Genomic DNA, 23,446 nt, shown 5'->3' with positions numbered 1-23,446 from the left:
TTGGAATCCCCAGCTAGGGTGGAGGGGATGAGGCAATTTCTGGATCAGTTGATGTTTCCGACGGTGGAGGGGCTGGGAGCCCCAATTGAGATTGAGGAAATAATCAAGGGGCTGGAGGGTATGCAGTCGGGCAAGGCCCCGGGGCCTGACGGCTACCCGGTGGAATTCTATAAGACGTTTTCAGAGATATTGAGCCCAGTGCTGGTGAGGACATTTAACGAAGCAAGAGAGAAGGGAGTCCTCTCCCCAACAATGTCGCAGGCCTCAATTTCATTGATCTTGATCTTGAAATGGGAGGAGGATCCGGAGCAATGCGGGTCATACAGGCCGATTTCTCTCCTGAACGTGGATGCCAAACTGCTGGCTAAGATACTGGCCACAAGGACAGAGGACTGTGTCCCGGGGGTGATAGGGGAAGACCAGACGGGATTTGTTAAGGGCAGGCAACTCAAGGCCAATGTTCGAAGGCTTGTTAATGTTATTATGATGCCCTCAGAAGGAGAAGAGGCGGAGGTGGTGGTAGCGATGGATGCGGAGGCGGCTTTTGATCGGGTGGAGTGGAATGACCTGTGGGAGGTGCTGGGAAGGTTTGGGTTTGGCGAAGGCTTTATTAACTGGGTGCGGTTGCGCTATCAGGCGCCAGTAGCGAGTGTGTGTACGAACCGGCTGAGGTCGGGGTATTTTGAACTACACCGAGGGACAGGCAAGGGTGCCCCCCCTCCCTCCCCCTCCCTGTTAAGAGCCTCTAGGAACTGGAAAGGGCTGGTTCGGGGCAGGGGGAGCACCAGGTCTCGCTCTATGCAGATGACCTGCTCTTGTACATTTCGGATCTGTTGGAGGGGATGGGGGTATAAATTGAACATGGGGAAAAGCGAGATGTTTGCGATCCAGGCAAGAGGGCAGGAAAGAGACTGGGAGAGCTGCTGCTTAGAATGGTAGGGAAGAGCTTTCGATATCTGGGAATCCAGGTGGCCCGGAAATGGGAGCTACTACACAAGTTAAACCTATCCCGGTTGGTAGAACAAATGGAAGGAGACTTTAAGAGATGGGACATGCTCCCGCTATCACTGGCGGGGTTGGTACAAACCGTGAAAATGACGGTCCTCTCCAGATTTCTGTTTGTCTTTCAGTGCCTCCCCATCTTCATCCCAAGGCCTTTTTCAAGCAGGATAAGAAGATTATTTTGGGCTTTGTGTGGGCGAGTAAAACCCCGCGAGTGAAGAAAGTGTGGCTGGAGCGAAGTCGGGGGAGGGTAGGTTGGAGCTGTCGAATTTCTGCAATTCCTACTGGGCGGCTAATATAGCCATGATCAGGAAGTGGGTAGTGGGGGAGGGGTCATGTAAAGACACCAGTCTGGGAGCATTGGTAACGGCACCTTTGCCATTCTCACCGGCCCGATACACTACAAGTCCGGTGGTAGTGGCGGCTCTGAGGATCTGGGGGAAGTGGAGGAGATATAGATAGTGGAGGGAGCATCAATTTGGACCCCGATTTATAACAACCACAGGTTTGTACCGGGTAGGCTAGATGGCGTGTTCCGGAGTTGGCAGAGGGCAGGAATTAGAAGGATGGGGGATCTATTTATAGATGGGAGCTTTCCCAGCTTAAGAGCTTTGGAGGATAAATTTAAATGGCCAGCAGGGAATGGTTTTAGGTATTTGCAGCTGCCCGACTTCCTGAGAAAACAGGTGCCGGCCTTTCCGCTGCTGCCGCCACAGGGGATACAGGATAGAGTAGTTTCCAGTACCTGGGTGGGAGAGGGGAAGGTTTCGGACATTTACCAGGAGCTTTCGGAGGCGGATTAAACTCCGGTGGAGGAGCTTAAGGGCAAGTGGGAGGACGAGCTAGGAGAAGAGATAGAGGCAGGTCTATTGGTGGATGCCCTAAGCAGGGTTAATACCTCCTCATTGTGCGCCAGGCTTAGCCTGATACAATTTAAGGTAGTCCACCGGACACACATGACAGTGGCTAGGATGAGCAAGTTTTTTGGGGTAGAGGATAGGTGTGCGAGGTGCACGGGAAGCCCAGCAAATCATGTCCACATGTTTTGGGCATGCCCGAAGCTTAGAGGGTTTTGGCAGGGTTTAGCTATGGCAATGTCCACGGTGCTAAAAACATGGGTGGTGCCGAGTCCGGAGGTAGCGATCTTTGGAGTGTCGGAAGATCCGGGAGTTCAGGGGACGAAAGAGGCCGACGTTCTGGCCTTTGCCTCCCTGGTAGCCCGAAGACAGATCTTATTAATGTGGAGGGACTCAAAGCCCCCAAGTATAGAGACCTGGGTTAGTGACATGGCTGGGTTTCTCAGTCTTGAGAAAATAAAGTTCGCCTTAAGAGGGTCACTGTTAGGGTTCTCCCGGAGGTGGCAGCCGTTTGTCGACTTTCTCGGGGAAAATTAAAAATGTCAACAGATGCAGTATTCCAAAGGGGGGGGGGGCGGGGGCAGGTTGAGGTGTGTGAAGATTGGGCTGGGGGGGGAAATGTTTATTTTACCATGTTGATGTCATTGTTTTTGTTACTGTTATAAAAAATTTCAAATACTTTAATAAAATATTATTTGAAAAAAATATTTAAGAAGAAGGTCATTCAGCCCATTGTGTTCACACCGGCTGAAAAACAAAGAACCATACAGCACAGGAACAGGCCCTTCTGCACTTCCCAAATCCGTAACTCTCTATTCTCATCGTATTCATGTATTTGTCAAGATGCCACTTGAACGCCGCTATCGTATCTGCTTCCACCACCTCCCCCAGCACCACGTACCAGGCACTCACCACCCTCTGTGTAAAAGACTTGCCTCACACATCTCCTCTAAATTTTTTCCCTTGCACCTTAAACCAAATTCCCCAGGTAATTGACTTTTCCACCCTGGGAAAAGGCATCTGATTATCTACTCTGTCTGTGCCACTCATAATTTTGTAAACCTCTATTAGGTCGCCCTCTCACGTTTCAGTGAAAACAATCTGAGTTTATCCAACCTCTCCTTATAACTAACATCCTCAAGAACAGGCGACATCCTGTAAACCTCTTCTGTACCCTCTCCAATACCTCCACATTCTTCTGGTAGTATGGTGACCAGAATTGTACACAATAAGAGAAAAAAAAGTTAATCCCACTTTCCAGCTCTTCGTCTATAGCCCTGTTACGGCAGCTCAAGAGCGTATCCAAATATTGTTAAAATACAATCACAGTTTATCAATCTATAGAGTCTCGAAGTGGCTTTGAAAAAAATTGATTTGTTAATTATTGTTAATTATTTTATTTCAGAGTAGCAATGTCAAGTTTCTTCATAACCTTGACAAGTGTTCTGGGTGATGAAATGAAAGAGCTTTTCTATGATTGTAGCTTTTCTTCTAATTGTTACCATTCAAAATATTATTGTAATTTCAATGGCATTTAATTGAAGATAAAACTGATTAAAGGTATTGAAAATCATCACAGTTCACTCATTTAATTCTGCTTTTAAGGAGTTTTCTTTGGTAGAAACCACATTTTGTGTTTTTTAATCCATCTAACCTTTCTGGCATTGATTCATTAACTACACATCTATTATAGCCATTGCTCGATGAGTCTGACCATAGGAGACTAAGGATTACAATCAGAAGATTGCTAAATTGATACAAGACAAATAAAAGCAACGTATAAAGTCAGTAAGATTGAGATTCCTAGGTGAACAAAGCAGATTTTTCTTTTAAAAAAAGCTATTCAGCCAGCACTGACATGGGCCAAATGCTCCCTTCTATACTGTAACTATTCTATGATTCAATAACTAGGATTTTTAATAAATCTAATTAGATTTCGAATTTCTGTAGCTGGATACAACGCTGGAGTGTTGTATTGTATTTGAACATTGTTTTCCTGTTACCAAAAAAATGATGTGAACACAAAATAATTTAAGAAGTTTTTCCTTCAACACCAAAATACAATTGAAAAATGTCTCCACATTCCCTTTCATTTAAGAATTGGTACAGCTGCCCCAGATCCATATGATTTCCCTTGGTACCACGGACATCAAATATTTTCTCTTCAAAGTCTGTAAACTTCCGAAACATTTGTATTGCAGCATCCACACCAATGTTTGTAATGTCCAAGATAGCATCCTCTCTGTGGCGGATTAGAATCCTTTTCCAGGTTAACCGTTTTGCTCTGTAAGGAGATGGAAATATGTTATGGAAGAGGTGGTGCAGTGAGTTGGTGCCTATGAAGACCACACCACCCAGCTTTAGACATATCATTCTGGAAATGCATCCAAGTTTAGGTCAGGAACTATGCTCTTCAACTCAGTCAACTTAATCAAACACTATTTGTCTTTACCAAATCCTTGCTGAGATTCATTATTAGCCCCTAGTTTTCCAAGTGCTGAATTAAAGTCTCTAAAATGTTGCCCACCACTGCTATTGTGCTGTCTTGCCCTGTATTGACAGATTTATGCCTCAGCCATTTTTGTTTGAATAGGACTGTAACATTTACAATTCTCCAGTCCTCTGACATTGGCCCTTGTAGGAGGATTAGAAGATTGTGGATAGTCTTCACAATTTCCACCTATACTTCCCTCAGTAAAGTACAGTACGAAGTCTTACAACACCAGGTTAAAGTCCAACAGGTTTGTTTCGATGTCACTAGCTTTCGGAGCGCTGCTCCTTCCTCAGGTGAATGAAGAGACCTCTTCATTCACCTGAGGAAGGAGCAGCGCTCCGAAAGCTAGTGACATCGAAACAAACCTGTTGGACTTTAACCTGGTGTTGTAAGACTTCGTACTGTGCTCACCCCAGTCCAACGCCGGCATCTCCACACCTCAGTAAAGTAGGATGTATTCCACCTGGACTTTTCTACTTTGCAGTATGATAACCTGGCAGGGCCTAGATTTAGGCCTGATTAAATTAGGTATTTTAAATTTAATAATTGGGTACTTCAAATCAAGCCACAGCCACTCCAGCACAGAGCCCCATGGGAATTCTAACGGGCCAAGTTTGAATACATGGAAATCAGACAGGCTGCTAGGACATGTGCGGACCTGCCCTGTCAATCGACCATCAAGAGATAATCGATCCGATTGGTATGCACCGATCTATTGTTCAAAGCCCAAATCGAGCCAGACTCTCGGGAGCAGATCGAGCCAGACTCTCGGGAGTCTAGAGTTCCCGCTGTCACCTTATTTGGTAAGGACATATGCGCAAATAACGCCACCAGAGATGGACACCTGGGGTTGGCCCAGATGCCCTGTCAACCCGCATCATTGGATACTGGAATCCCATTAGCAGAAGGCCACGGGAAGGAACAAAAGGATGTGAAGTCAAGGGGGATAAAAATAGGCATTCCGGACACCTCAGGATCGAAGACCAGTGGGTGATGACCTTCACAGACCAGATAACATAGATGGAAAGATGGAAGAAACTATCTTTGTGACGATGGACCAGAGGGACTCATGGATGCCATCAACAGTCATACCAAGCCATCTTTGAGGGTATTATAAACTAATCTTGGGTACCTCAAGAAAATATTTTGTAGGTGATATACGGGTAATTGTGTTAAACAAAGAGTGTTTGAATTTATATCTGTGTTAGTACTTTGTTCTCCTCGGTATTAAAGGACACCTAGGTAAAACATTTAAGTAAATAAACTGATTGAAAGTATCTGAATTAGATTGATACAACAGCGGATTGTCAACCTTTCAAGTACCTCTTTTAGCCGATCCATTATCACTATTATCTTTTCCTTTACTGCCACATTGTCAACTTCCTTTTTGAGGGAAATACTTACTAAGTCATTTAGTACCTAAACCGCACCTTAAATAATTAAAGTCACTACAGAGAAGCACTTTAACACAAAATATGACATCAAGACACATAAGGACATATTAAGTCAAATAATCAAAAGCTTAGCCAAAGGTAGGCCTTGAGGGCAGCATGGTGGCACAGTGGTTAGCATTGCTGCCTCATGGTGCCGAGGTCCCAGGTTCGATCCCGGCTCTGGGTCACTGTCCATGTGGAGTTTACACATTCTCCCTGTGTTTGCGTGGGTTTCGCCCCCACAACCAAAGATGTACAGGGTAGGTGGATTGGCCTCGATAAATTGCCCCTTAATTGGAAAAAATGAATTGGGTACTCTAAATTTTTTTTTTTTTTTTAAAGTAGGCCTTGAGCAGCATCTTTAGGAGTAAAGTGAAGTAAAGAGGTGACGAGTGTAGGAAGGATACAAAGAACAGTACAACACAGGAACAGGCCCTTCAGTCCTTCAAGCTTGCGCCAACCATGGTACTTGCCTGAACTAAAACCGTCTGCACTTATAGTCTGTATCCTTCCATTCCCACCCTATTCATATATTTGTCTACATGTCCCTTAAATGTCGCTATCATACCTGCTCCCACCACCTCCCCAGGCAGCATGTTCCATATATTTACCACCCTCTGTGTAAAACACTTGCCACGCACATCTGTTCTAAACTTTTCCCCGCGCACGTTAAACCTATGTCCCCTAGTACTTGACTTTCCTATCCTAGGAAAGAGCATCTGACTATCCACTCTATCCATGCCACTCATAATCTTGTAGACCTCTATCAGGTCGCCTCTCAACCTTCGCCGTTCCAGTGAGAACAGACCGAGTTTATCTAACCTTTCCTCATAGCTAATGCCCTCCATACTAGGCAACATCCTAGTAAAACACTTCTGTACCCGCTTCTAGCCATCTAAGATGACCACCTGCAAAGGACCATGGGAATTATGTCCAACCCAGAGACAGATACAGAGCCTATGTGTATTTGAAACACAGGTAACCAAGCCTGATCGAAACCCCCGCTCGTTTGCATTTCAATGGCCCATTTTCCCAGGACAATAGAACTCCAATCAAGAAACCGGTACAGCCACAGATTGATCGGCACCACTCCCTTTACTCAGAGAGCCCAACTGCCAAGGTCAATGACCGCTAAGGACCCGCCCAGCCACCAAGGCACCCGCCCCTTTATTGGCCGAAATTGAAGACAGTGATCAGCGCCCTGTCGAACTATTGGGTCCAAGGTTAAGGACCGCCCCAAAGAGCGCAAAATCACAGAGGGATAAAAGAGAGCACAGCCATGTGTTCTGTCTCTTTTGGATCCAGCCTGTGCCAGCCCAACTGTAGCAGGAACAGGCAGCCAAGTTCAAGACCAATGATCGCTACCTGAGAGATGAGCCCAGCAGAGACAGAGCCACTTTCTTCGAACCAGCCAAGTGAAATCCAGATAAAGGCCTTATCCATTTGCACAGTGCCAGTCGCTCTGAAGTTAAGTATAGGTTATTGTAGCTGATAGGTGTAGTTTAACTCGTAGTAGATATTGTGTTTGCATGTCGAGGTAACTCTTGTGTATGTAAATAAACCACCTTTTGAACTAACTAACTGGTTTGTGGTCATTTGATCGATATAAGGGAAGGTTTGTGGTTCACCAACATTATAATTAATATTAGCAACAGTATTGGCGACGCTGTTGGGATCGAAAACGAGCAACACTCGCTAAAGCATCCACATCCTTCTGGTAATGTGGCGACCAGAATTGTACGCAATATTCCAAATGAAGCCTAATTAAGGTCCTGTACAGCTGCAACATGACTTGCCAATTTCTTTATTTAATGCCCCGACTGATGAAGGCCAGCATGCCGCATGCTTTCTTGACCACCTTATCCACATGCGTTGCCACTTTCAGTGATCGGTGGACATGCACGCCCAGATCTCTCTGCCTGTCAATACTCGCAGGAGTTCTCCCATTTATTGTCTAATTCCTACAGGCATTGGACCTTCCAAAGTGCATTACGTCACACTTGTCCGGATTAAACACCACCTGCCATTTCTCCGCCCAAGACACCAACCAGTTTATATCCTGCTCTATCCTCTGACAATCCTCTTTACTATCCGCAACTCCACCAATTTTTGTGTCGTCTACGAACTTACTAATCAGACCAGCTACATTTTCTTTCAAATTATTTATATACACCCAAAGAACAAAGGCCCCAGAACTGATCTCTGTGGAACGCTGCTAGTCACAGCCTTCCATTTAGAAAAGCACCCTTCTACTGCTACCCTCTTTTCTGTGCCCAAACCAGTTCTGTATCCAACTTGCCAGCTCTCCTCTGATCCCATGTGACTTCACCTTTTGTACTAATCTACCAAGAGTCTACCTTGTCAAAGGATCCACAGCTTGGGTCTAGGTAACTGAAAACATGTCTACCAAATGTGGAGTGATTTGGGATGCACAAGAGGCTATCATCAGAGGAGCATAAATATCTGACAGTGTTGTTGGGTTGGATGAGATCAACAGATAAAGTGAAGGTCGAGGCCATGGATGGATCTGAAAATAACACTGATAATTTTAAAACCAAAGCATGCTTGACCAGGAGCCAACGTAGATCAGCAAGCACAAGTATGATAGGTGAACGGGACTTGCTGCTAGTTAAGATATGTGCAGCAGAGTTTTGGATGACCTCAATTATACAGAGAGTAGAAGATGGAAGACATGCGAGGAGCGTAATGGAATAGCCACCTTCTCAGTTAACAATGCTAAGGATGAGGAATTTCAGCAGCAAATGAGCGGAGATGGGTGCAAGATCTTGTGATGTTTGGTGTACATAGGTGGTCTTAGTGATGGCTTGAAGATGTGGTTGGATGGTCACCTTGAGGTCCAATATGATACCAAGATTGCTAACAGACTGTAGTCTCAGACTGTTGTCATGGAGAGGACCGGAGGTGGTGGTTAAGAAATGGAGTTTGGAGCGAGTCCAAAAACAATGGCTTCAGTCTTCCCAGTGTTTAATTGGAAGACATTTCTGCTCACCTGGTAGTGAATGTCAGATTATCAGATAATTTACCAACAGTGGGGTAATAAAGAGAGGTGGTGATGAGGTAGAGCTGGGTGTCCTCAATGAACATGAGAAAACTAATACTGTGCTTTTGGATGACGTTACCGAGGGCAATATCGAGATGAGAAATAAAGGGTGCCAAGGATAAATACTTTGCTACCAGAGGTAACAGTGCAGGAGTGGGAAGAAATGTCATTGCAAGTGATTCACTGGCTAAGATTACAGATAACAATGGAACTAAGTGAGAGCAATCCCATCCAGCTGGAGAACCGTGGAGAGGCATTGAAGGATGGTGCGGTCTACTGTGTCAAAGGCTGCAAAAACAATGAGGAATAGTATGCTTTTGCCACAGTGGCTTAGGATGTCATTGTGACTTTAATAGTCATTTCAGTACTGTGGCAAGGATGAAAACCAGATTGGAAGGATTCAACATGGAGTTTATGGAAAGGTGGGCACGGATTTAGGTGATAACAACACGTTCGAGGGTTTTGTAGAGGAAAGGAAGGTTGACAATGGGTCGCTATTTCACAAGGAAAATTAGATCAATGATTATTTTTTTGAGGAGAAGGGTGATAAGGGTAGATTTAAAGGAGAGGGTCAACATCTGAAGAGAGAACCATTAACAATATCAGCTAATATGGGGGATGAGGAGGGGGATGTTGACTAGTCAGCATATTCTTGCGAAGGGGTCGAGGGACTTTGGAGAGGGCAGAGAGGAGATAGAGATGCAAATTCATCGCTCGGGCATATCAATGATATGTGCCTTGTGTGAATACAATAAAAACCAAAGGCACTATAGCGAATAGAATCCAAACTGAAAATCTGTCAACATAAACCATGGCGGTCCGGTAGGAGGGAGATGCAAATCTCTTGGAACTCAGGAGTGGCAAATTTAAAAATTACAATTCTGTCCCTGAAACTATGATGAGGAATATAAATTCATATTTTATCCTGTGCTCTGTTGCGTTTCTTGATGGTACTTTTTCTGATTAAACCAATAATGTACCAAAGTCAAACCTTGTCCAGTATTCTTCACATGCACTCTGTGCCCCTTCCACACAAATCACTCCAGGTTTGCCAGGCATACTGAACCCAGTAAGTGAAAGCTCTTTTGCCCACTCTAGAATATTTTTTCTCTTTTCTTTGTTATAGATGTGGTGGCTGTAGATCCAGAGTCGGGTACAAATTACATCTTTGGTTCTGTTAGCAGGTTGTCTCTTTTCACTTGGAATAGTTTCTTTGCTCATGTATGCTGCAGCATGGTCCTTTATCCATTCAATTGCATTCAACACACATATCTCACCACAACAGTTCTCTTGTAGATACTCATGAAGGTCCATATTTAATTGCGCTTGCTGTGTTCTGTATATAGCATCAGATCTGGAAAGTAGAATGTCAGTTAATTTACACTGGAATTTACAGCACTTGTACACAGAAAAATTAACTGAATGTATTCTTTCAACTCAACTCTGAGGAATTATGTTCCTTTTTTAATACAAAACTTTTCCATAATTATAGAAAATGCTGAAATACCCAGCAGGTATAACAACATTTGGAAAGACATTGGATGAACAGCTTGGATGCAGGCATTTTAACAAACCTTATGTAATTACAGTTAAAATGTTTATCCCAAGAATCCCTACAGTGCAGAAGGAGGCTATTCGGCCCATTGTATCTGCATCAACTTTTTGAAAGAGCACCCTACAAAGATCCCACTCCCCCACCCTATCTGCATAACCTCAATTACTTTCACATCTTTGGACATTAAGGGGCAATTTTAGAATAGCCAATCCACCGAACCCGCACATCTTTGGATTGTGGGAGGAAACCGGAGCACCCGGAGGAAACCCATGCAGACCTGGGGAGAACGTACAAAGTCCATACAGTCTCTGTTTTGGGTTTCCAGATGCTGACGGAATCATTAATTTTTCATCATTTTCAGTATTATTTCCGTGTGCAGCTTTTTTCTTTTTAATCTGTCCTTGGTTTTACTGGTTTTCCTGGATAACAAAACAATTCATACTGTACAGTGGAAAACTACAACTCCAAGAAATCAAAAAGATTCTTGGAAGAGATTCTTGGAATGGCAGCCATCAACATTTTGCTCTTAGTGGAATCCAGTGAACCTGCCCCAAGGACTTCATTGTCGACCTATGCAGGTTTATTATGCTACAGCCTTGTCTGCAAAACCATTACCAAGATCAACCCTTTAAGGAAAAGAGGGAGTTTCAGCTACTGAAACATTGACAATACCCACGTCCAATACATGAATTAAGCACAAAATTTTGAATCTATCCCACTCACCTCACGTGTCAACATTTCTCTTCCCATCACAGACAGTATGATGGTTATTGCTTCTCAATACAGACTACACACATGCACATTAAAGCTGTTATTGTTCTGGAATTTTCCAACAACCCTATTAACCTGAATATTTGAAGCACCTTTTCCCAGAGAGGGTATTGTTTTGAAAGCAGGCCACTCACGTATTTACACAGCTTCGAGCTGCCTCTTAACAAAATTCACAATTTGCTTAACCAAGGTATAGGAAGTTACAAGAGCAGAGAAAAGAAACAAATTATCTTGTGAAACTTCAACTGCTCCTCACCAAAAATAGCTTGTCTTGTGAATTATAGCAACCCAAATGTTTGACACTAGAAACTGAAGATTCAATTTCTAGTTATACCAATATAATTTGAATACGCTTTGTTTAAATTGTTTCTTTTCTACCAGCTAGTTAGAACGATAACTTTACTTTTTCTGAAAATAATCTGTTGCACAAATCTGCCATAAGGACATACATATACTTTACCTTGTTGATATTTCTGGTACCACTGCGGGATAATTTGGAGGAAAGGCACAAGATAATACACAAACTTCCTGCAACAAAAGAAGTAATTCCATTGGAGCAAAGGATATTACTTTTCATGTACAATTCTTCAAAACAGCCAAAAAGATGTACATTACATAAGCATTTCTAATGTGGCACTGACATTAGGAGCATCCAGCTGGAGGTGTACAGTGAACTGCAGTCTTGAAGTTGGTGGGTTCAGTATCTTTCCTTGGGCGTACTCGCCGAGATCTGCGAAAGCCAACTGATCATCCACCAGAAGCTCATTAGGAAACATACTGAATAGAAGATCCAGTTCAGATATTTGGGCCTCAGCATTAGCAGGACTGGTCATTTTTTAAAGAATGGCTCCAAAAGGTATGATGACCCAATGAGAAAACCTAAAAAAAAGGAAAGATAGCATTCTGCATATCAAATACCGAATGTGTAAAAACAGCATTTTTTACATTTCCTGAAGGAAAATTCACTGCAGAATCAGCATGGAAATGTCCATGAGTCGGGCTTCTTCATTCCTGGTGGTGAATGCATGCAAGTAAATGATAGGCAAATTATATAAAATTAAATACAATATTACAACCTGTTATTGCACTCATCTGAAACATATTCTAAACCATATCTACCCTGTTATCTAAAACAAACTGTCAATTTAACTAACTTGCAGGCTCCCAAGCAGTATCAGGTGCAAATTCAATATCATTACTGATCTAATGTCTAACTTCCATGGTCCTAATGTTTCTCCATGCAAGTTCTTCTTCCTTTGTCTCCAGACCCATATGCATCCAGTTTCAAATGTCAAGATATTTCAGTGTCCACATCCAAAAGTCACCAGATAAAAACATTAATCACCAAGACTAATAGAAAGCTGGCCTTTATCTCAAAAGGGTTAGAATTGATAAGTAAGTAATTGGTGCTTTGGTTTTAGAACTTTCACCAAAACCCACCTGGAGTACTGTGTTCAGTTTTGCACACTGAACCTCAGGTTGTGGAGGACTTCAGTGTAGATTCACCAGAATTGTGCCAGGGCTTAAAGGGTTCAATTATTGGGCCACGTTTCATAAATGTGTCTTGTATTTCCTTCCATTTAAAAGGTTGATGGATGATTTAATCAAATGTTTATAATGATAAAGGGAGATGATAGAGTAGATGCAGTGAAGTTATTCCCTCTGGAAGAAAACATCAAAAACTCTTCAGTTCTAAAGTTCAAGCTCAAACTTTACAACCATCTCCCAAAAAGGCAAAACAAATGATGTATCTGTCCCATTGTTACACATTTGAGTCTGCATAGATACCCTTTTAGTTACGGTAACATAAATTGTTTGAGCATCACACTATTGCAGTTTAATCCTGACAATACTATCAGAATAACTTATCAGTGTATTCAATGTATTTCTTCTCCATCAACAAGACTGCCTGCCTACAGCTCCACAACACTGTCCAACCCTGCTGAAACACTCATCTGTGCTTTTGTTACCTCAAGATCTTCTGGAGGCCTCCATCAGCCCCACATGCTTTTGTGATATCTGTAATCCTACTCTGGCCCATTGTGCATCTCTGATTTTAACCAATGCAGCAGAGGAGGCTGTATGCTCACCTGCCTTGATCCTAAGCTCTGGAATTCCCTACCTAAACCTCTCTGCCTCTCTACCAGTCTCTCGTCCAAGATGCTCCTTAAAACCCTGTCTTTGACGAGATATTTGTTCATCTGCTGTGATATCTCCCGTGGTTTTGTTTAAAAATGTTTTTATTGATATTGCTTCTGTTCAGTGTCTTGGAACAATTTGCTATATAAATTTAAGTTGTTTGTTTTTGGCAGCCAGTAAGATCCGAAGGGTTACTCAGGGTCTCTGTTGCTAACCTACTTTTTCTGGGCAAAGGGGAGACTTTTGGCTTAATCACAGGTAACTGTTCCAGCAAGGAGGTTCTGCTTGTGGAATGAAAAGTGATTGATTTCATATTAACTGCAGTGAAAGTTTGTTCTAAACTTGGGAAGGTAGTGAATTAAGTGTAAACCTTAGTGCTGCTGTTTTAAGATGTATTTATATGTCCATTGCTTCAAACAATCCACCGTTCCAAAGTCCATCTGATGGGAATACTGTCAAAGTTGCTGTTGCTCCTTTTGCAGTTAAACCCAATTGAATACTCAAAATATGTTCCATTTTCTCAGGAGTAGCTTCTTCATACAGTACTTAACGAATTTACAAACACATGCGATAATGTAATTCACATAGTGAACTGGGACATAACTTCACTCACAATAAATATCCCTGTCATTATTCTGGCGCCCGCATTTTCTGTATTCTCTCTCATACCCTCTCAAATTATTTAATTAAGGAACAAAGCTTGGCTTTTAGGACACGATACACAGATGTGGACCTGAGTGGAGTATTTATACACAGAAATAGTACAACAATGATTTAAAAAACACCGAGAAAGCTTAACTGGATGAAAAGTGTCAATGATAAGCCTATAAGTAAAATTACTCTAATTCGGTTGTAAGGACTGGTAATATTAAATAAAGATAACGTCACTGCCTGTCTACGGCCTTGCAGGTCGGTTACTAGCCATTTTTTATGGGACAACGGTTACACGACATCACATCGAGAGCACAAAATTCAATGTTGTCCTGTACCTGCTCTTTGTCAGTTGTCCTCCACTTCCGGCCCCCGCGCGCCTCTCGGGGGTGTGTTTGAGCTTCTCGGCCACCGTCGCCCCGGCTTGGTTGCGCATGCGTGCTGCTAAACGCTATTGGTGACCTGAGCCACCTCGCGGCCGCGGCTCCCGGGGGCGGAGAGCAGTCGGTAAGAGGGTCAGTCAGTCCCGGGAAGGTCGGCTTTAGCAGGACACCAACGTTCCAATTTAGCTTATTTTACTAAATGTATTTATTCATGTATTTGTAAATCTCAGCTCATTTCGTACTATAACTCTTAGCTGTGCCTGCGTTACCTCCAGGCTTGACGAATCCAACACACTACTGGGGTGGCCTTCTGTCTTGCATCGTCCATACAGATGTGCTTGAGTTCATCCAAATCTCTGTTGCCTGTCTTGACTCGCACTAATTCCTCCTGATCTATCATCCCTATGCTCGCCACATTGCACCCCCTCCCCCTAGCCGATCAGCGTCTTGATTTTTAAATTTTCATCTTTGTTTCCAAGTCCTCCCTATCTCTAATTCCCCCAGACAGTTTCATAATCCCCTGAGATATCTGTCCTCTGATCTAATTCTGGTCTCTTGTGCATCTCCTGTTTTTATTGTTCCACCATTGGTGGCCCGACCTTTAGCTGCCTGGGTACCGAGCTCTGGAATTCCCTCCCGAAGCCTCTCTGCTTGGCTTAAAACACCCATTAATCCGATTTGATTTGTTGTCGTGTGTACCAAGGTACAGTGAAAAGTATTATTCTGCGACCCTCTTCGAGCAAGTGTTTGTTCACCTGCCCTTTTATCTGCTCATGCAGCTCTGGATCAAAATTTGATAATGCTTCTGTGAAGAACCTTGGAGGTTTTATTATGTTTAAAGGTGCTAATGTTTAGGTTCAAGACGGGGGGATGTTATGCCCCTCGTTGCCCACAGGCAATTTGGACTTGTTCAATCATTTATAAAGGATTTGGGGTAATGCTGAACTAAGACGGGTGGCACAGTGGTTGGCGCTGAGGATCTGGGTTTGATCCTGTCCCTGGGTCACTGTTTGTGTGCAGATTGCACATTCTCCCTGTGTCTGCGTTGGTTTCCTCCGGGTGCTCCGGTTTCCCCCCACAAATCCCAAAAGGTGTGCTGTTAAGTAATTTGGACATTCTGAATTCTCCCTTCGTGTACCCGAACAGGTGCCGGAGTGTGGCACCGAGGGGATTTTCACAGTAACTCCATTGCAGTGTTAATGTAAGCCTACTTGTCACAATAAAGATTATTATTATTTTCACATTGTCCCTGTGTTTGTGTGGGTCTCACCCCCACAACCCTAAGATGTGCAGGATAGGTGGATTGGCCACATTAATTTGTCCCATAATTGGAAAAATGAACAAAAAATTAAGTTTACCATCCAGGCTGAGATGGATTAGAGCCCTCCATGTAGGTGGTGTTAAATCGTTGGCATCCCCATTAAGTCACATGTTCAAACTAACATGAGTGACTCATTCCTAATGCTTTCCTAATGATTCACAGGCCTCTTCATTTTATTATTTTGTAACCTTATCCCCTTTCACTATATAAATTTTGCTTTTTGATTCCCACCTGTAAAGTTCCCATGGCAGAGTTTTGTGGTGGGGAGGAATTATTGTGCGTTTAAGATCCAAAATGTTAGTAGTTGTGCATACAAACAAGCCAAATAATTTGCATGCTGGAAAAAATGAAAGAGCACGGTAGCATTGTGGATAGCACAATTGCTTCACAGCTCCAGGGTCCCAGGTTCGATTCTGGCTTGGGTCACTGTCTGTGCGGAGTCTGCACATCCTCCCCGTGTGTGCGTGGGTTTCCTCCGGGTGCTCCGGTTTCCTCCCACAGTCCAAAGATGTGCAGGTTAGGTGGATTGGCCATGATAAATTGCCCTTAGTGTCCAAAATTGCCCTTAGTGTTGTTTGGGGTTACTGGGTTATGGGGATAGGGTGGAGGTGTTGACCTTGGGTGGGGTGCTCTTTCCAAGAGCCGGTGCAGACTCGATGGGCCAAATGGCCTCCTTCTGCACTGTAAATTCTATGATTCTATGATTAAAGGAAAATATTAGAGAAAACTCAGCATGTGGAGCGTGAAACAGTGTTTCGGGTCAATGACAAGATCAACAACAACTTGTAATTCGAATCAGAGTTTTACAGCACAGAAAGAAGCCCTTCGGCCCAAAATGTTTGTGCAGACAATCAACCACCTAACTATTCTAATCACATTTTCTATCATTTGATCCATAGCTTTGTATACTATGCTATGCTATTCCAGGTGCTCATCTAAATGTTTCTTAAATGTTGAGGGTTTCTGACTCTACCACCTTTTCAAACAGTGAGTTCCAGATTCCGACCACCCTCCAGTGAAAGGTTTTTCCTTAAACCCATGTAAATCTCCTGCTTCTTACTTTCGCAGTGGGTTAAACAGCTGGCTTGTAATGCAGAACAAGGCCAGCAGGACGGGTTCAATTCCCGTACCAGCCTCCCCGAACAGGCGCCGGAATGTGGCGACAAGGGGCTTTTCACAGTAACTTCATTGAAACCTACTTGTGACAATACGCAATTATTATTATTAATAAATGAGGGTTTTGGCAGCAAATAAGCTGAGGCAGGTGCTGAGTATGGAGATTTTACATAGGTGGAAAATAGGAGTTTTACCAATGGAATGGATATATGATCAGAAGCTCATCTTCAGATCAAATAGGACACCAAAGTTGCGAACAGTCTGGATCAGCCTTGGATGGCTGCCAGAGAGGATTGGTGTCTAAGGAGTGGAGTTTCATTTGGAAGTAGAGAACAATTGCTTCAGGCTTCAAAATATTTATTTGGAGGAATGGATGTCGGACAAGCAGTGTGATACACTGGAGGAGTTGAGAGAGGTGGTGGTGGGTAGAGCGTTGTGTCATCAGTGTACATGTGGAACCTAATGTACTGTTTTCAGATGATGTTACCAACGGACATATTTTGTTTTTAGTTCAGATTTCCAGCACCTGTGGTATTTTACTTCAGGCACGTTAAGTGGTCAGTAAATTAATGAGAATAATGTTAAGAATGCAGGAGATAAGTCTCCTGGACAAGATTACCTCGGAAAGGCGATCAGGGGAGATAGAAACTAGAGTAAGACATAAGTTCAGGTCTAGCACAGGGCAATGGGGGGAAGTGGCAGAGACAGTTGATCGGATTGTCTCAAAGAATTCCATGAGCTTTTTGCACTTATTAGAGGTGAGGGTGTAGAAGACAAAACAAGAGAGGTATAAGAAGATGGTTCACAATAGAAAAAAAGGGGCTGGGTGTTATTTTTACATTGCATCCTGGAATTGTGGGCAGTTCTGGTAGATGAGAGCATGATTCGCTAGTGCTTTATGTGGCCAGCTAGATCTGATGGTGAATAGCTAATACAGTTGTCTGTTCAAATCTGCATCCCTTGGACTTAAGGGAGCCTTACTGGGGGAATGGCTATCTCTTAGAAGATGATTAATATGCAAGGTATGTTAGCTCTGTTTCTCTCTCCCCACAGATGGTGCTTGACTTGCTGAATGTTTCCAGATTTTTCTGTTTTTATTTTGGGTACATACATTGTTTTCAGCAGTTTGAGCAGAACTGCACACCAACATACTGTCTTTTGACAAGCAGGTGGAGGCCAAACTCTTGAATGGAAGGGTGTTGGAAATTTACATTTGGTTATTTGTCTATTTTGTTAGGATCCCTGTCGAGACCAAATAACTTTGAAAAAGAGATATGAATTTCTCAATGATCAACTCAAAGACTTCACATTTTAAGACTTTTACTGTAAAAGAAAAATAAACTAAAATCAACATTGAGTAGATGTTACTTAATAGGCAACTAACACACTAAACTACAGTAAAGGTATTTCCCTTTAACTTAACACAGAGCGCCAGATCATGTTTATACATTATACCACACTCTCCACAGACAAAAGCAAATTACTGCAGATGCTGGAATCTGAAACAAAAACAGAAAATGCTGGACAATCACAGCAGGTCTGACAGCATCTGTGGAGAGAGAAGGAAGCTAATGTTTCGAGTCTGGATGACTCTTTGTCAAAGCTAGAGATTGGGTCAGATTCATATTGTTGTGGAGTGGAGGGTGGGGGGAGCGATGGGGCTGGATAGGGGGCCAGCGTCTTTCTCTCCATAGACATATAGGCTTCAGTTTAAAGCCCAACTCCTCGTGGCATTAATAGGATCCCTTCCCCATGCCCTGCCAAGGTGAATCTTCCAGTATCCTTTTAAACCACGTCTTCTTCACTCAACCCTTTGAGCTTAATCAAACAGGCGTCCTATTGTAAGTTTCCACCTGGTGATTCCGTGGTATTTAACGTTTCACAATCCTGGTTTCCTCCAATATTGATTCGTGCCTGACTACCTGTTCCTGAAATTCTTTGAAATAGTGCCATGTACTCTTTCACATCCACTTGAGCGGGCAGGTGGAGCCTCGGTGTAACACCTCATCCAAAAGATCTCCAGCAGACTACCTTTGCACAATTCACCACGGCATGGAATTTTGCCTGGATTTTGTGCTCCGGATGTGGAGTTGGACTTGAACATAAATCTTCTGACTCCGAGGCAGGAATGTTACAACTGAGCTGCCGCTGATGGAGTTGGGAGTTTAGGGTAAATTTGAGAGGTCACTGGGGAGAGATTCTGGATGATGAATATACTAGGATTTAGAATATAATACTGTCCTATATAAGGGAGATGAGAAATAAATTGTGGTGTCTTGTGTTTGGAAGTCAGTTTAGTTGCCTGCTGATCATTCAGAGGTACTCAAGGTTTCCTTATTCTTGCATATCCTATAGTCATTTGATTCAGTAGACATGTTTGTGAAATTATTTTTTAACAGCATTGCACCACATTGGTTTTATTTAATATCTTCAGGCGTACAGTTTTCCAAATGCTTGGTCTTGAAGTTGCCTTTCTGTTTTTGTGGGCATTATAGTTGAAGGATACTGGGACAACATTGAAATGGGAAAGAAAAAGGAAAGACAAAATTCTCCACCAGCCAGTGAGACCTCTGACAGCTGTGGTAAGAAAATGCTTCTTTGGTTTCAAATTGTAAAGTGAGGGCAAGTAATACTAACGGTATTGTGCTTTGAAAGAGCCAGCACAGACACAATAGGCTAAATGGTCTCTTCTGTACTATTCTGTGATCTGTGCCTTTCCTACAAAAGTTTATTCTTTCAACTCCGTTTTGTTAAGGATTCAAAAGAAATCTTCAAATAAACTAGAGTCAAAGAAATCAATCGCCAAAACTAGCAAAATAATAAAAGTTCTTTGGGAAACAAAAACTGCAAATGCCTGATGGCCTTGGGCTGCACTTGGTTGGAATCTTTAATTTTTTGTCAGTGCTCTGTGTTCTCTAAATAGCCATTCATTTAAAAAAAAAAAAATTTTGAGTACCCAATTAATTTTTTCCAATTAAGGGGCAATTTAGCGTGGCCAATCCACCTATCCTGCACATCTTTGGGTTGTGGGGGCGAAACCCACGCAAACATGGGGAGAATGTGCAAACTCCACACAGACAGTGACCCAGAGCCGGGATCGAACCTGGGACCTCGGTGCCATGAAGCAGCAATGCTAACTACTGCGCCACCATGCTGCCGTTTAAACAGCCATTCATAAGAATATTCATTTTCATTAGTGTCAGGAGAGCGAAATTTGGAGTGTAAGTCGTCATAATTCCTGAGGACCATACGCTGCTCTCCCCTTTTGAGAGAGAGCTGACTGGTGATGATTTTAACCTGAGTGTCACTGCACCGCAGGCGAGGGGCAAGATTTAGAAAGCAGTGCCTTCATAGATAACTTCAGCTGATCCTGGAATTGAACCCACGCTGTTGCCGTCAATCCTCATCCAGCCAACTGAGCTAGAGCAAATTGTGTAGATTGATTGACTACACTAGTTTTCAAGCAAATTGGGGACACCTTCGTGCAATAAGCCTAATGTTGAGTGGCAGGTAGACAGCTAGATGTAGCAGGGTAGGTACTTGGATAGTCCTGCATTAGACAGGACAACATAATTATTTTATTTCTTGTGCAATATCATTCCGTTTCCTTCATCGGTAGAATACACTAAGCTCCAGTTTTTCTACCTGGACTTAGCTAATCACATAGTTAGAGCGGCTAGCCAGTTTGGAAAGTTATTCACAAAAGATTTCTAAATATGTGGACGACACCAAATTGGGGAGAGAGAGTTAATGGTGATAACTGCAACAAATTGCAGAAAGGCATTAATAAATTGTAGAATGGGCATGTCATTGACTAATTTCATTTTGGAAAGAAAAAGGAGGATGTGGCGTATTTGGAAAATAAGAATCTAAACGGGGTAGAGGAACAAAGGAAGTTTCAGTACAAATACAAAAGTCAAAAGGTTATGGCGCAGGCCAACAAGGCCATCAAAAAAAGCAAACCAAGTACTAGAATTTATTTTTTGGAAGGATAGAACTGAAGAATAGAGAAATTATGCTGAAGCCTGTATTTTTTTTAATTCACTTACAGGATGTAGGCGTCGCTGGTTAGGCTAGCATTTATTGCCCATCCCTAGTTGCCCTTCAGAAGGTGGTGGTGAGTTGCCTTCTTGTACCACTGCAGTCCTTCAGGTGTAGGTACACCCACTGTGCTGTTAGGGAGGGAGTTCCAGGATCTCGTCCCAACAACAGCGAAAGAACGGCAATATATTTCCAAGTCAGGGTGGTGAGTGACTTGGAGGGGAGCCTCCAGGTGGTGGGGTTCCCAGGTATTTGCTGCTCTTGTCCTAGATGGTAGTGGTCATGGGTTTGGAAGGTACTGTCGAAGGAACCTTGGTGAGTTACTGCAGTGCATCCTGTAGATGGTACACAAGGCTGCCACTGTTCGTTGATGGTGGAGAGTTTGAATGTTTGTGCAAGGGGGAGCAATCCAGCGGACTGCTTTGACCTGGATGGTGTCGAGCTTCTTGAGTGTTGGAGCTGCACTCATCCAGGCAAATGGAGAGTTTTCCATTACAATCCTGACTTGTGCCTTGTAGATGGTGGACAGGCTTTGGGGGGTCAGGAGGTGCATTACTCGCCATAGGATTCCTAGCCTTTGACCTGCACTGGTAGCCACACTATTAATATGGCAAGTCCAATTCAGTATCTGATCAATGGTAACCCTCAGGATGTTGATTGTGGGGGATTCAGCGATGGTAATGTAACCATGGCTCGACCATACTTTGAGTACTGTGTGTAATTTTTCATTTTCATATTATACAAAGGATATGGACACACGGGTCAAGAAATTTACAAGGATGATACCAGTACTGAAAAGTTATATCTGTTAGAAAAGGATGAATAAACTGGGCCACTTGTAAAAAGGCTGAGAGGTAGCTCCAAGAAATAAAACAGATTCAGAAGAAACATCCAGAGAGTGGTGGGAATGTGAAACATGTTACCACTGGACGTAGTTGAGGCAAATTATGTAGATCAGGCTTGTCCAGTGTCTGGCCTGCCAAGGCTGGCCATCCAGCCAGCCAACCAGTATGCGAAACACTAACAAACTTACTCTTGTGAACACAGGAGGTGTTTGGCAGCTTTCAGCCTGAGACCTGAAGACAGGAATGGCAGTATCCCTAGAGGTGAGGAAGAGACTGTGAGGGAGTGTTTGTCTGCTAAGGGTCGGGGGAGAGGCTAAGTGGGAGTGTTTGCTTGCCGAGGGTCAGGGGAGATGCAGTGGGGAATGTTTGTCTGCCAGGGATAAATTGAAACTGGCCAGTAATTGCTCTAGCAAATTCCAAATTATTCTACCAATGTCCTATAAGCAACAAGCACTGAATTGAAATGTTGAATTTTAGAAAAGCAAGAAATTCATAGATTTGTACCCAAATTGCTGATGGTTGTTTTGTTTGCGTTGGAATTGTGCATGGCGTGCGCCTTTTCTTCTGTTAGAAAACTATACAAGTTTGCAACCTGGAGTTGCAGGTTTGGAACACTGACTCTCTGGGAGAGGCTTTGGGCCTGCTGTGCCATTTCTTGCTGCATGGGTGAATGCAGAATCACAGCTGGTGGTTCAGTTCATCAGCTTAATTTCCATTGGTGGTCACTGATCGTCAGTCTGAACTGTCACATATAGGTCAATAACCTTAAATCAGCCGTAAACTCTCCCTTGAGTCAGCTAGTGCAAGTGCTAGACTTGGCAGCAGTGAGTAGGGCAATAACACAATATATGTCCACTTTAGGGCAGGAGTTTCATTCCATTTTAAGGAGAATTAACTGGGGTTGCAGTTGGATTCAATTCAATTGATGGGTTGGTCCAATCTTTAGAGCAGGAGAGAAATAGAAAAACCAAGAATAATTTTTTAAAAACTTGTCAATCCAGCACCTTTCACCATCTCAGGACTGATTTGGACAAATCCCGTTCACCCATCACCTCCTGTGCTTGATCACCAACATTGGTTCCCGGTCAAGTAACTCCTAGATTTCAAATTTCTTAGCAAGTAAGCTAATACATGAATCTTTTCATTTGAAGCACGTTTATAAAAGTGCATACTTCTTGTTGTTTTTACAATCAGCGAGATGCATTTCTAATTCCTTATCTTTCACTAGCCCTGTGAGTGTGAAAATAATTGATATGTGGCCCCTGGCCTGAAAAGCTTAAACACCCCTGATGTAGATGCATTTAAGGGAAGCAAGATAAGCAAATGAGGGAGAAATAAATAAAGGACTATGCTGATAGATGATGAAGGATTGGAGGAAGCTGTAACGGAGCATAACCACCAACATGGACTTGTTGGGTCGAAAGGCCCATTTCTGTGCTGTGTAATCTATGTAGTTCGATGTACTAGTGAGGTAAATTCACAAAGTACAGGGCTACTGCAAAGAAAGAAAAACTTTCAATTATATTAGAGCCTTTCACAACTCAAAGCACTTCAATGTCAAAGAGCTACTTTTGATGTGTAGACACTGCAGGCAAATTGAAATGCCCATTTCCACACAGCAAGTTCCCACTATAAAATAAATGGCAGGTAATCAGTTTTAATATTAGGGATCTGGATATTCGGAAAATACCCTTGTTCTTCAGATAACTTTGTAGGATATTTTATGTACACCTGAACCGACAAAAGGGAGATTTCTCTAATATTTCACGTGCAAGAT

At 43.0% G+C, this 23,446-nt stretch overlaps 2 protein-coding genes across 4 annotated transcripts in view; one reads left to right on the top strand and one right to left on the bottom strand.

The window, feature by feature from the left end:
- Positions 1-3,243: 3,243 nt before the first annotated feature.
- rwdd2b (RWD domain containing 2B) lies at positions 3,244-14,361 on the bottom strand. 2 transcript variants are annotated; one of them, XM_072514032.1, is made up of 6 exons: positions 14,302-14,316; positions 12,614-12,835; positions 11,815-12,052; positions 11,634-11,701; positions 9,839-10,201; positions 3,244-4,143 (listed from the first exon to the last, which is right to left on the bottom strand). In XM_072514032.1, the coding sequence occupies exons 3-6, from the start codon at positions 12,004-12,006 to the stop codon at positions 3,891-3,893; spliced, it is 876 nt and encodes a 291-aa protein (XP_072370133.1). In that variant the 5' UTR covers positions 12,007-12,052; positions 12,614-12,835; positions 14,302-14,316; the 3' UTR covers positions 3,244-3,890. The 2 variants fall into 2 exon arrangements, with proteins under 2 accessions (XP_072370133.1, XP_072370134.1); XM_072514033.1 differs by lacking the exon at positions 12,614-12,835 and having other exon boundaries at positions 14,302-14,361.
- A 35-nt stretch (positions 14,362-14,396) lies between these two features.
- Positions 14,397-23,446, top strand: part of usp16 (ubiquitin specific peptidase 16) — a 65,952-nt gene continuing 56,902 nt past the window's right edge. Inside the window, exons 1-2 of one of the 2 annotated variants that reach the window (XM_072514029.1) lie at positions 14,397-14,470; positions 19,279-19,365. In XM_072514029.1, the coding sequence (XP_072370130.1) occupies positions 19,305-19,365 (61 nt within the window). In that variant the 5' untranslated portion in view covers positions 14,397-14,470; positions 19,279-19,304. Of the gene's footprint in view, positions 14,471-19,259; positions 19,366-23,446 lie in introns of those variants that run through there. The other variant, XM_072514031.1, reaches the window with a different exon arrangement.

Source organism: Scyliorhinus torazame, chromosome 8 (genome assembly GCF_047496885.1).
Source record: "Scyliorhinus torazame isolate Kashiwa2021f chromosome 8, sScyTor2.1, whole genome shotgun sequence".
Classification (NCBI taxonomy): Eukaryota; Metazoa; Chordata; class Chondrichthyes; order Carcharhiniformes; family Scyliorhinidae; genus Scyliorhinus; species Scyliorhinus torazame.
This window is presented reverse-complemented; position numbering and strand designations above follow the sequence as displayed.